At 31.4% G+C, this 13,122-nt stretch overlaps 1 protein-coding gene across 3 annotated transcripts in view; it reads left to right on the top strand.

The window, feature by feature from the left end:
- The window catches only part of LOC148630191 (uncharacterized), a 30,915-nt gene extending 18,159 nt beyond the window's left edge, over positions 1-12,756 (top strand). For 2 of the 3 annotated variants that reach the window (XM_088562705.1, XM_088562691.1), the window contains exons 8-16: positions 9-158; positions 421-528; positions 918-1,013; positions 1,872-2,016; positions 2,329-2,430; positions 3,664-3,726; positions 4,549-4,743; positions 8,546-8,587; positions 9,337-12,756. In XM_088562705.1, the coding sequence (XP_088418831.1) occupies positions 9-158; positions 421-528; positions 918-1,013; positions 1,872-2,016; positions 2,329-2,430; positions 3,664-3,726; positions 4,549-4,743; positions 8,546-8,580 (894 nt within the window). In that variant the 3' untranslated portion in view covers positions 8,581-8,587; positions 9,337-12,756. The remainder of the gene's footprint in view (positions 1-8; positions 159-420; positions 529-917; positions 1,014-1,871; positions 2,017-2,328; positions 2,431-3,663; positions 3,727-4,548; positions 4,744-8,545; positions 8,588-9,336) is intronic. The other variant, XR_015918803.1, reaches the window with a different exon arrangement.
- The last annotated feature ends 366 nt before the right edge of the window (positions 12,757-13,122 follow it).

The following is a 13,122-nucleotide window of genomic DNA, read 5'->3' as shown; positions in this document are numbered from 1 at the left end:
CTTTGTAGATGAAGTTTGAAATACTTGACAACAAAACTAGACAGCTTCAGTTACAGATGGCACAAGGTTTCCAGCTTAATACAGACACTCAACTAACAATCCCAGACTCTGTACAACAACAGATTGAAAGGAAAATCTTTGACCATATTCACCAAATGGTAAGGTTTTAAAGTTTTTGATGATTAGCTAATTTCATAGTTTAGTCAGATATTAATTACATTATACTATACTTCTGGAACTCATCTAAGTTTATGCATATATTATACTTTTGGAACACATCTGAGTTAACGTAGGAATGAAGACATATTTGTACAGGATGAGAATCTGTCATCATTCCAGATTTAGACTATTTTGATGGTGCTTAGACTATAAAACAAAAGGATGACTGTTAGATTCTGATGAATTAGGCTTTGATTGTAGGTTCCTAATGTAACAGAAGAAACAAGTGACCAGTCCTTGACTAAAATAATTGCAAATATGGACAATATAACAAATATGGTGAAAGGCCTGAAGGATGATTTTAAACAGGTGATATATTAAATGTCACTTCTTTAAGGAGTTCAGATTGTAAATTTTATTGCTCTGCTATATTTGATATACATGTACCTGTAAATTAAAAAAAAGAAACATTTAGCAATAAGTATGACAAACAACTAGCAATATGTAATTACCAAAGAAAACAGACAGTTGTGTACATTATATGGGATTAATAATTAATCAGTGTCTTTGAAGTTAAACTAGTGTAGTTGGTTTTACCTTTGTCAGAAAATTCATAACTGTTTTTCATTATATGCTGTGTTGGTGAAGGTTTGTGATTCACTTCTTCAAACTGTATTTTAACCCTACCTAGGGATTAAAATGATACTATACATCCACAAACTCTGCTCTGTACTGATATCTTTAATATGTATTTCTAGTTAAAAACTGACCATTCTGCCATGACGCCACCAAGCTCCCCAGTAAAGGAAGATAACTCCACAGAATTTCAGTCTAGAGCTTTAGATAGATTGGAGGTTAGTAAACAAAACTCTGTATATTCAACTTTTTTTAACCATGCATTATCAATAGTTTTGATACAATGACAGCGCTTAAATACTATATACAAAGGTTGATTATTGAAGAGTTTGCAGGTTCATATTGTTATCATTTAGTTATATCAGGCTAGGAATAAAGGTGTTTTTTTAACAATCAAATATTTAAAAAAAAGAGTGAAAACACATGTCAATACAGTCCATTTGTACCAATTACTTATGTATATTGTATATAAGAAGTGGTTGGGAATAAGGTCCATTAAAACAATTTAAAAGAATCTTACTCATTGCATCTAGTGGTTTTCTCACAGAGTAGATAGTGAAACTCCAAGACACAATGTACAACAAACTCCACATCAAATTCTGAAGTGAAGAGACTTAAAGAAATATAATTCTAATTCAAAATTAAAAAAAAATGGGACAATGATGAAATTAGAGAAACTACATTTTTTATTGCATTACAAATTTTGGTCCTTAATTTTAACAGTTTCTTTTATGGCAATGTTAGTTGGGCTGTGCTTATTAAAACTGTACTGAATTCAAATTTTGACTGCTCCAGTGGCTGTAAAATCTTTACCTTTTTTAAGTTATGATTTGAAATGATGATAAATGACTTACACTTGTCTAATATATAATATTGCTGGTCTTTATATGGTCCTACCAAGTCTTCTTGAGTCAAAATTGTTGGACGACTCCTTGTTAAATTTATTACCCTTGAAAGACAAACTTTATCCAGGTGAGCAATTCAGGCTCCTGTGAGCCTCTTGTTATTATTCACAATCTCGAGGGATCTGTAGCTAAATGGAGGTTGTGGATTTTGATGATAAGTTTTATTTTCAGGCACTTAACAATACAGTTGATCACTTGTCTCATGATGTATCAACATTAATGCACAAGTTTATTCTGAACCAGAACTCATTGACAACCCTTAGCAGAGTAGTAGAAGGTCTGAAACAATATGTTCATATCATGGAAATCAAATTTGGTATGTAATTAAATAGTAATAAAGGTTACAATTGACACATCCATAACCAGACTGATGTAATGGCAAAAATCATGGAGGAAAACTTTAACTATTGACACAGTATTGTTCACAGTATAAATAACCTTCCGTCATGTTTCTATGTGATGGGTAAAGAGTTTTATGTCAGAGAGTCTTTGCTACTTAGAATCAAAAAGATAGAGAAAATGTTTATATTATATACGCAATGTTATAAAATTAAAATAAAATTTATAAAATTACTGATTAAAATTTTGATAAAGAATGATTTTATCTTTAGTTGGTTATGTTTTGTAGAAATGTCTCTTAACCAGACAGTAAGATCTGATGATCCAGATCTGGCTAACTTACCAAGTCCAGACAACTTCACACTTACACTTGATGACCTCAATAAGACAGGTAAGCCTTATATACAGGGTAATCTGTGTTAACTGAACCCCTTTTTGATTGCAAGTTTTACACATGATAGGCAGGTGTTCAGGTTAAGCAGGTTCAAAACTGATATAAAAATGATATATAAGGACTGAAGAATTCTGGATTAGACAGGTTTCACAAGTAACTTCTATGGGGTTGGACAGAAGGGTCAGTTATTCCTGGTTCCCTCCCCTCTAAGCAAACTTGCCCTAATTTCATTTAAAACCTGTTTTTCCAAGTAAAAGTGAGGTTCTTGACATCGACAGACACAGTTTCAACATTTAAAACAAAACAGTGGTAAATAGTATAAACAGAAAGTTATAAAAATGATTCTATTCGTAGTATCTTTTGTTCTTGGGGCTCGATGTGCCCTGGTTCTTTCGACTGGAGAATCATCGGATATAGACATCGCCCAGGTTGGCGCTACATGGCAGTTGGGGATCAAGATGGTGAACACGGTTGGCACTACCAAAATTTCTCTTAAGTCGATGCTAGGGGCTGTCTTGATCTCATTGTAGGATATGGGTAACTGTCCATTGTTTAAAATTCTACAGCAACTTTCAGGATAATGGCTAGGAAAGACAGGAATAGCAGCTCTGATCTTTGATAACTTATAATTTTACCAAGTATTATGACATTTATTATAGAATAATTTTATATGACTGCACATTGCCTTTATTATTATATATAACCACAGTCCCACAGTCTTCACGGTTAGCCAGGGGTCTGGAAGTCTTGGTCCCTGTAAGCTGTCCTTGGACTTCTCAAATTTGACTGAAGTTTTCAGAAGCCTGACAGGATATATGGGTAGTTGGTGTATTCTTTTTTGTTATTACGAAACCCAATAATCATATTTGTTTGTAATTACAAAAAGTATGATTGATCAATTCACACTGGTACAGTAAGTATAAAAATTGAAAAGCTGCAAGACCAGCATCATCCCTAAAACTATCAAAAAGCCATGGCTGTATCTCCAAAAACATGAAATTTAACAGGCATAGGGTCCGAAGTTTCTAAGACAGCAATAATGAGGTTTGTATGGCCTCTTCCTAATAAATCCTCAGTGGTAAAGATATCATGATATTTTAACCTCAGGGTCAGTAATTTGTGGGGATTAAATATCATGGCACCTGTTTCTGCATACCTAACTCCCTGTTTTCCCCACTAACTTCTGCTTCCTGTCCCCTTAACTCATAAAGTAATGTTATTGTGTTACAGAGAGAGTGGTAACAACAACCCCCCGACCTATCATACATATGTCGCTGGTCAAGACTTTAAATGGTAAGTTGACCTATCATACACATGTCACTGGTTCAGACTGAGGATGGTAAGTTGACCTATCATACACATGTCACTGGTCCAGACTGAGGATGGTAAGTTGACCTATCATATGCACGTCACTGGTTCGGACTGAGGATGGTAAGTTGACCTATCAAAATTTAAACAAACTTTGTGTTAATTTGGAGTATTGATCTTCAAATCATATCCATACATGTTAACCCTCCAGCAGGTGATTCCCACAAGGTCAATGAAAAATTCACAATCTCCCACATGAAAAAATTAGGATTTTTGGGAGGTTTTTGGTTTGAACTACCACATTTTTGTGTGAAAATATGAAATAATTGAATTTTTACATAGAAAATTTGCTTTTAACTAAAAACTTCCAACATGACACAGTGTCAGTGTGGGATAATTTCCCACATGAACTGTTTCAAAGGTTAACAGGTATGCATATCTCTGAAATTAATATTGAAAATTAACATTCAGTTTCAACTTTTAAGGAAAAAAATAGTTCTAAATTATATGGGAAATGCAAGTTTATGATGACATTTTTATTTAACATTATATAATCTTTGAAATTAACTGTGTATTATGCTATTTTTACAATAATCTAGAACCGTCAGTGATAACACCTTTTTTAGTCGTTTGTCTTGTACTTGTGAAATATTTTTGTTATCTTGATAATATTTTATTCCACATTTTCTGCAATGGACCCAGTAGGTGTACTTGTTACAGATACTTGTTCTGTTTTAGTCTACTAAGAGGTCTAAGGCCTTACATCTCTATTCTCTAGAATTGGTTATTATTGTGATATATTTATAGATGTCAACATTGGACTGCATCGTTGGGATCGTAATGGGAATGGTGTTCTTGATGGCGATGAATTGGAATCTTTACCAGACTTCATGCCTGACCCTCCTACACCTGAACAGATGATGCAATTTGATTTTGACAAAAATGGCTCTATTGATGAAGATGAATTAAAAATAGCTTTGGGCTTGAAGGACTATCCTAGTAGTATGTATTATAGCTGTTATCCAATTCCTTGTCAATTACAAGGAAGATTCTTAGTTAGCTAACTTGCTAGTGAGGTATATAGATTTTTTTATATAAATCATGATTGTTTGTACTGTCAACCATGCTTCATATGGGTCCCTTTGGAAATAAAATTGTTATCTTCTTAAGGAAATACATAGAAAGTCAGTTTTATGGGTTTTTTGTAGGTCTGTTTCGTATAAGATTTTAAAAAATATATATTTTGATTGTAAGGCCATTTATTTTTAATAAATTGGTTTATGGATTTTTGTTTGGGGGGAATGGGGAGGAAATCCATTTGAATTAGAGAATATAGTTGAACCAGAGTTTTTTGACAATATGTGCATGTGATACAATAAAAAGAAGTTTGTAAGCCCTTTTTTGTAGTGGTTTCATTTAAATCTAATTGAAATTCTGTTGTTCAAATTCTCAAAATTTTGTTTTGAGGAAATACTAATATATTCACATATTCCTATTGTTCAAGATAGACTGTACTCATTTATCAGAAGAGGAAAGGTTAAATAGTAACAATTTAATTTTGAAGAGAACTTTTGAATGGTATTTGTTGTCAGAAGATGTATTATTCTGGGACAGATAGAGAATAAAAATAATATATGTTGTGAAGTGGCTCAAATTAAATGTAAATAAGAATAATGAATGTGAACAATAGCCACGTTTAAAAGGTAAAAAGGAACTACTTGCAAATAAAATATGAATAAAATGTTGAAAAAAAAATTAGGAAGATGAGCCCAAATTTTTGGCCTTATGGCCTTAATCAGGGGCAGAGGGTGTTGAGAGGAAAAGTATCAACTGCTGATACCTGCAAGAGACAAGGTGCCTCAGACAGAGAATCATTTGCTAACCATCCTCCAATGGCCTTAAAGGCCTAAAATACTCTGTTACATTTTGTAGTGCATACCTTGTGGTACATTCTATCAGGAAATACTACAAATATTCCAGATTGCTACTACCAAATTTCCTAAGTTATCTAAACACTAAGGGAAAACGGTAGTATTCTTGATTGCTTATACCTATATAAGACAGAATATTGTATTTATTACATGAAAAAATCACAATTTGTCACCATATTACCATAATACATGAAATTCATATGTTTTATGCTATGAAAATTAGGTCTCGGACTGAGTCACGGACAATTCAAGGTTTACAGAAAGAAATATCACTAAAATATGATAAAAAATTGTTATTCCAAACTTGTCATAAAATATGTATTGTAACAGTAATTTGCACCAAAACTTTTCAAGAACATGGTCAACATGATTGAATCTGATATTAAGTGACCATATGTCAGGGGAAATAACTGTTTTTCTCAAAATCCTCAAGAACTGCATAAAAACATTATTTTTAGTAAAAATATCAATTGAAAGGTGCAAAAATACATTAGGTGTGTGATTCTTACATTCAAATATACATAATAAGTGTGCACCTACTTTGAAAACTTCTATATTAAGTCATGCAGGTGTGTTTGTTTGTTTACGCCATGAAGTGGTGTCTGTAAAAAGTTATCCGGTTATTTTTTTTCCACAGTAACACACTTATTTCTGCCATTTTTGTGTCTGAAGTTTTTACTTAGTGATACTATGCAAAAACATGCTACAAGTATCAAGATGTTGTATTTCATGTATTGAAAAACACCATTCAGCTATAGGAAAAACAGTAGAAAAACACCATTCAGTTATAGGGAAAACAGTAGAAAAACACCATTCAGCTATAGGGAAAATGGTAGTATTTATTTTCCTATAATAATAATAATAATAATAAAATCTTAATTTCAAGAGGGTTACACAGTTAGTTTACAAGCTAATCTTCCCTGAGGCCCTCACACACAAAAACTGTATCTACTAGAAATTAAAAATAAACAACACAACACAAAAACAAAAGTTGATTTGACAATACCAAATCACTTTAAGATAATACAATATAGAACATTAAAAAAAGAACAGTGTAAGCAGCAACAATTTTCTCTTTTAAGATACTCTATTCAAAAGTGTTAAGGTACTTCTTTAGATTGATTTTGAATGAGTTGCCACAACTGTCCTTTCAAAGTTCTACTTCCTTTCATCTGAATAGGGTACACGATTTGTCAACCTAATGCAGGGAAATAAATACTACTCTTTTCCCTTAAAGGAATAGTATTTTTTAGTATTATCTAATGCAAAGTAAACTTTTGGCAGTTTTACTGTACTGTTGAAAATACTGAAAATGAAAAGAAAAAAAGCAGATTGAAAATTGTAACTGATATTGTGAATAAACAAACATGTAATTTTATAATTTGTTTCTTCACATTGTTTTACAAAATTTAGACTCAATAATTGAATTTTTAAATCACAAATTTGCTTTTACATAAAAGTTTCCCACATGAGACATTATCAATGGGGGAGAATCTCCCTCATGAAATGTTTCAAAGGTTAACTGGTGTGAGTTTGATTAATTTAGCAATATTTAGGTAAACTCACTCCAACGGAATAATGATCTTGGTTGAGCGAGCAGGATAGTATAAGGCTGAAGAACAGTTCTGCCTTAATTCTTCTTTGTTTACCATGAAGTATTTTATTGTTAATGAAAATGCAACATCATAGGTAGAAGTATTGATGAAAATACCGAGAGGTTTTAGTAACTGAACAAAATCAATAACAAATAGTGGTTAATCTTCAACAAATAAATCAAATTGAATTTTATTGGGAGAATTAAAACACCGTCTGTAATTTTTCCATTTGAAACTGTTTTTAGCTCACCTGGCCATAGGCCAAGTGAGCTACTGCTATCATTTGGCATCCGTTGTCGTCATCGTCTGTCATCATTAACAATTTTTCAAACATTTTCTCCTCTGAAACTACTAGATAGATTTGCATGATACTTATAATGATTGTTCCTTAGAATATCCTGTACAAAATCACTGTTTGGATTTTTGATCGGTTAAAAAAGATGGCCGCTGTTAATAAAAATAGAACATAGGGATCAGACAGCAGATTTTTGCATATATCTCAAAAACCGTTAGGTTTAGCCAAATTCTGACAGGGTAAAAGTGTTCAGCATTATGAGATCTATCTGTGGTAAAGTTTTGGTGAAAATCTGTTGTCCCATGTTGGAGTTATTGCCCTTTTTGGATGTTTTTTGCTGTTTTTGATGTTATTACTTCCAAAAATCTTCTTCCCAAAAACTACTGTACAGAATTCAATGAAAGTTGGTATTTTTGTTTTTTTAGGGTATCCTTAAAAAAAAACCGACTGTTTGGATTTTTGATTGGTTAAAAAAAAACTGCTGCCTTTACTAAAAATAGAATAGGAGTCGTACAGTAGTTTTTTGCATATATCTCCAAAACTGTTAGGTTTGGCCAATATCTTTCAATTGCTGAAATATCCTTATTATAAGGCCTACAAAAGGGATCAAAGTTGTCAGACGACTCCATGTCAGGGTTATTGCCCTTGAGAGGTTAAAAATGATATTTTTTTTTACAGTTTTCAGCCTATATCTTGAAAAGTTATTGCCCTTGAAAGGCAAAAATTTAACCATGTGAATGATTCAGGCTCCTTTGAGCCTCGTTTAATTTAGAAGAAAAATACTTTTGACTGAATCATTTGCGGAATTGCCCATAGAAGAGCAAAGAAAATCAGATACAAGGATACATAATACAAATACAATATCATAACACAGAGAATTATGTACATGTAAAAGAAAAAAAAAAACAGTGTTCACTTATGCATGACACTGGGTGAGGTAGAGACATGCTCTATGATATAGTCTATACAATGTGATATTTCAGAGGAAGATCGTGAGAGACTTGCAGATCTTGGATAGAAACATGGTAAGACATGTCTCATGGTATTGTTTATCTATTTATCTAATTTGCTTGCACATCTATTTACTACAAATTTTATTCTGACTGTTACTTTCTTTTTCAAGGTGGGCTTTTGATATTTTGTATATAGATAGCTCAAGATGATGACTTAGGGGTTTGTGATCTTTGACTTGACAAATTACTGGTGCTAAATGCCATCCAGACTAACTAATATTGTCTTTCACTGGAAATCTGTTGAACCATGATGTTATGCTCTAATCAGACATTGTTTTTTATACCCCACCCTCACACTTTATACCCCACCTCTACACTTTATACCCCACCCCATACTTTATACCCCACCTCTACACTTCATACCCCCACTTCTACACTTTATACCCCTACCCCCACACTTTATTCCCCACCCCATACTTTATACCCCACCTCTACATTTTATACACCCACCTCCAAACAAAGAGGCAAGGTATTATGATGACTGGAGAACAGATCAGTGAATATTTTTGAAACTTTGTACTGTTGTTTATTACCATAAAATACAGGCTAAATTCTGCCACCCCCTTTTTTTTTATTGCTACATGGTGGTGTATCATTTAATGTTCCTTTAATGCCCTATTTTTGTGCCCATTGCAATATGACAGACACCATAATGCCCCCTGAATGTATGTGTCTGTGTATTGTGGTAATTTTCTAAACTCAATTGCTATGAAATCGAAAGTAATCTTGTCCAATAATACTTCCTCATATTATATTTACAGGAGAAAAGAATTACTTACAAGATATCTGTGATACGATGGGATTCCACATATCAGTAAATAAAATCCCTTCTTAAAGCATTCAACATGAATGGTGCAGTAAGTGGAACAGGAATCCCACATTCATGCTTTATTTCTTAATCATGTGACATGTGTATACTGTTTGTTTTGAAGTTGTGGAGGAGCTTCACATTAAAATTATTTATCTAACTAATAATATGATAAATACAAGGGTAATTCTGATGTATTTTTTTTACAAATGTTATTTTTATTCAAAATTGTATTTAATCTAAGTAAATGATTAAAATATAGTATTTAAACTAAAAAGAACATGATGTATGCTGTAATGGCTGAATTATTTAGAGATGCATTATTATAAATTTATTTAAAAAGTGCTTCAATTGTGATACTTAATGATAAGTTATGTTATGTCTACTTTATTTATTAATTTTTCATGATTCATTTAATCAATGATTGATTAAGACATATCTATTTCCTTGATGAATACTGAATTTCCATACAATAAGAATTCCATCACAAATCAACCATTTTGTCACCTTTGATTTTAACCCATCTCAAATGATATTCTCTCTATGTTGTAGTTCAGTGGTTTTTATTGTATGTGGCAATGTTATTTTTTTCTTATTGTTTATGTCAACAAAAATGTACCTACAATTATGTCTGTTTTGAAGGTCCAGACAGAAATGAACATTATCACATCCTGTGTGTTTGTAAAGTGCTAGTGATACTTTCTGACAAAACCTTTAACATTGTCAACATAGTCACAGTCAATTGACAGAATATATATAGGTTAAAATATAGTATTAAAAATACTATGTTGTATTTTCTGTATAATTGTGGTAAATAGAGGACAATGGAAGAAAATATTCAAACTGATGATTAAGATATTAACATGATTATTAATTTATGTCCATTTCATTATTTAAGATGAGTAAATAGTGGTTATTCAAATCTTCATCCTTTTGTGTTAGTTCAAGTTAATATATTTTGATAGAAATATATATTAATTGTATTGCAAAGTTGTTGTTAACTGCACCAGTAATGCACTATTTGCACAAAATTTGTTTGATTCAGGAGTGAATCTCGTGTACCTGTACTCTTATATGTGCCAAATATTATCCAGATATATGGTGGGACTATTTTTTCTGACTATATAATTATTAAAGGTTACTTAGAAAAATCATGTACAGGCAAGAACATTTTTTTTAAATTTTCATCAAATGCAAGTGGATGTAATTTTAAGTAGGTAAGTTAATTCATTTCATGACATTTTAAATATGTAAGTTCATTCATTACATGACATTTTAAATAGGTAAGTTCACTCATCACATGACATTTTAAATAGGTAAGTTCATTCATCAGATGACATGTTCAATCTCATTTTTAGGTGGTGACTAAAGTAACAAGCCTGACTATAACACTTAACAAAAATTAAGCTGATGAGTTTTTTTTTTCTTGCCAATTTGTATATGACTTTTTGAAATGATCTAATTATGTCAATTAATGACTCCTGTGTATGTAAATAGAAAACCCCATAATGTTGTCATAATACTGCTTAAAACTAAATTCTTTTTCTTTTCCTTTTTTTTTTTTAAATCTTATATTGTTTGAATATAGCTGAAATATTGCTGTTCGGGCGTTAAACCCCAACAATCAATCATGAAAAATCTTATAGGTCACAATTACATATACTATGCACATCATTTTTTTCTTGTTCTCCACCACAGCTTATATGTGTGTTCCTAAAGTTCTTAAAAAAAGTTTCAAAAAAGAGTTGTAGCATACATCACAGGTATATTTCCTTCATTTTACTAGTATTAAATATAATATAATATTAATTATTAGTGTATTATACAGAATTAATTCAAGGATTTGTTTATCATGTCATATATGTAATTTTACCATGTGATTATGAAATCATAAAATGTTGTTTGATGATTAACTTATTAAATTTTGAATTAAAAATTAAATCATATGGACTGTCTGAAATATTGTTTCTGTCTATTTGAAATAACTTCAATACATGTGGTGCACACTTGAAAATAAGTCCCTATGTGAGTTATATATTGTGTACCACCTGGTTGAGTTTATTTGTTCATAGACTTTAAAAAAATACAATCATATCTTTTTTAATAGTAGAATAAGCTAGGGAGAGTTTTTATTATGAACTTGATGGGCAGTGCCAACTAATGTTTGATGAATATTTGTTCCTACTTTACTAGCTGTTTTCTGTTACACTGCTAGTCAGATTGTGTTTTATTGGTGTGTGAAGTAAGTATGATTGATTAATTGTTATTGTTAATTTGGTATTTAATTTCTGCTTCCTTGCATTTAAATAGTATGGTTTTCATGTGTCCACAAAAAATTGTGGTGGTATAATAGTATTCCCCTGTTGCTATCTTTGTGTCTTTGTGGTCTATAGACACTTGGTATTTTGTAAAATTACTTGAATGACACTTTTGATTTCCGCTAGAATCTTGGTTCCCTTGATTACCCTTGAATGCAAGTCACTGGATCTTGATAAAAATTTGAGTAAGGTTCCAAACCATAATAGGCGAGTTCATATTGGAGGTTATAGTCCCAACTGTTAAGTAATTAGGTTACTAAAACAGGCTTTTCTTTTAAATTTGACCATACCACTTCAGCATAAGAGAAAGGATTTAATGATGCTGTACCACAATGATGTATACCACAAAGGTCAGACATAGATTGATTTTTATCTAAAACATTTGGGTATTTTGAGCTGAAAAGTGTCTTCATTTAAGCGTTATCTTTGCTTTCAAATAATAGCATCAATAAAAGTATATTGACCTCAATGATATTGTACCATATGGTGCTATACCACTAGAGTAAGGTTTTGATTTTATACTTACAAGAGTTTGTTTCCATGAATCTATCTGACAAGTTCAAAAACTGTAAAAGGTTTAATGGAATGTGTGCTATCATAAACTGGAACAAGCAGGGACATTGAACTTGAATATTCTACACAAATTCAAGTGTTTATGATGTAGATTATTTATTGTTGATCAAGTAGTAAAATAGATATTAATGATGGAAATTAACAGTGTTTTTTTTTTCTTTTCTTTTTTAGCTTTTTATTTGCAGTTTATCTTTGAAATTCAGTGTATATAATCTTTGATTCTCAAAAACCACAAAATTTTGTAATCCCTGAATTATAATCAGTTCACAGTGTTTAAATAAGGTAATAATGAAGGAATTTTCTCTCCCAAATTACAATTAAGTAATCTTGTGTTCTGTAGAAAATCCACAAACCTAGTGTGTAAGGATAGATATAAATGAGAAATATGTATGTTATTTGTAAGTGTGTATCACTTTTGTGTATATGTTCTATGTGTTTTGTGACAACAGAGCTTTGTTGAACAATAAATTATTTTGGAAAAATATCTGGTTTTACTTAGAGTTACTGAAAACTCTATAAGAGGCCATAAACCTCTTTAATTGGCCTTTAATATCAACTTATAGTTCCCATATATAAAGGTGGAACAAAATGTAAAACTACTCTGGAGAGTTATAGACCTGTTAGTCTTCTATCTGCTGTTCTAAAATTATTTTAAGAGTGTTTGAAGATCACCTATTACCTCCCATGTTCTATATGAAAATTTCCCAAACCCCCAACAGCAAGGATTTCAACAGTGTTTCGGCTGCATCTTTAATCTACATGAAACTATATACCACAATATTTAAATATCTAATAACAAAGTTTATGTAGCATTCTTACATAGTAAGCAGGCATTTGATTCAGTATAG

Source organism: Perna viridis, chromosome 1, assembly GCF_037379345.1.
Source record: "Perna viridis isolate PV_CMFRI_1.1 ecotype Kerala chromosome 1, ASM3737934v1, whole genome shotgun sequence".
In the NCBI taxonomy this organism is placed as follows: domain Eukaryota; kingdom Metazoa; phylum Mollusca; class Bivalvia; order Mytilida; family Mytilidae; genus Perna; species Perna viridis.
This window is presented reverse-complemented; position numbering and strand designations above follow the sequence as displayed.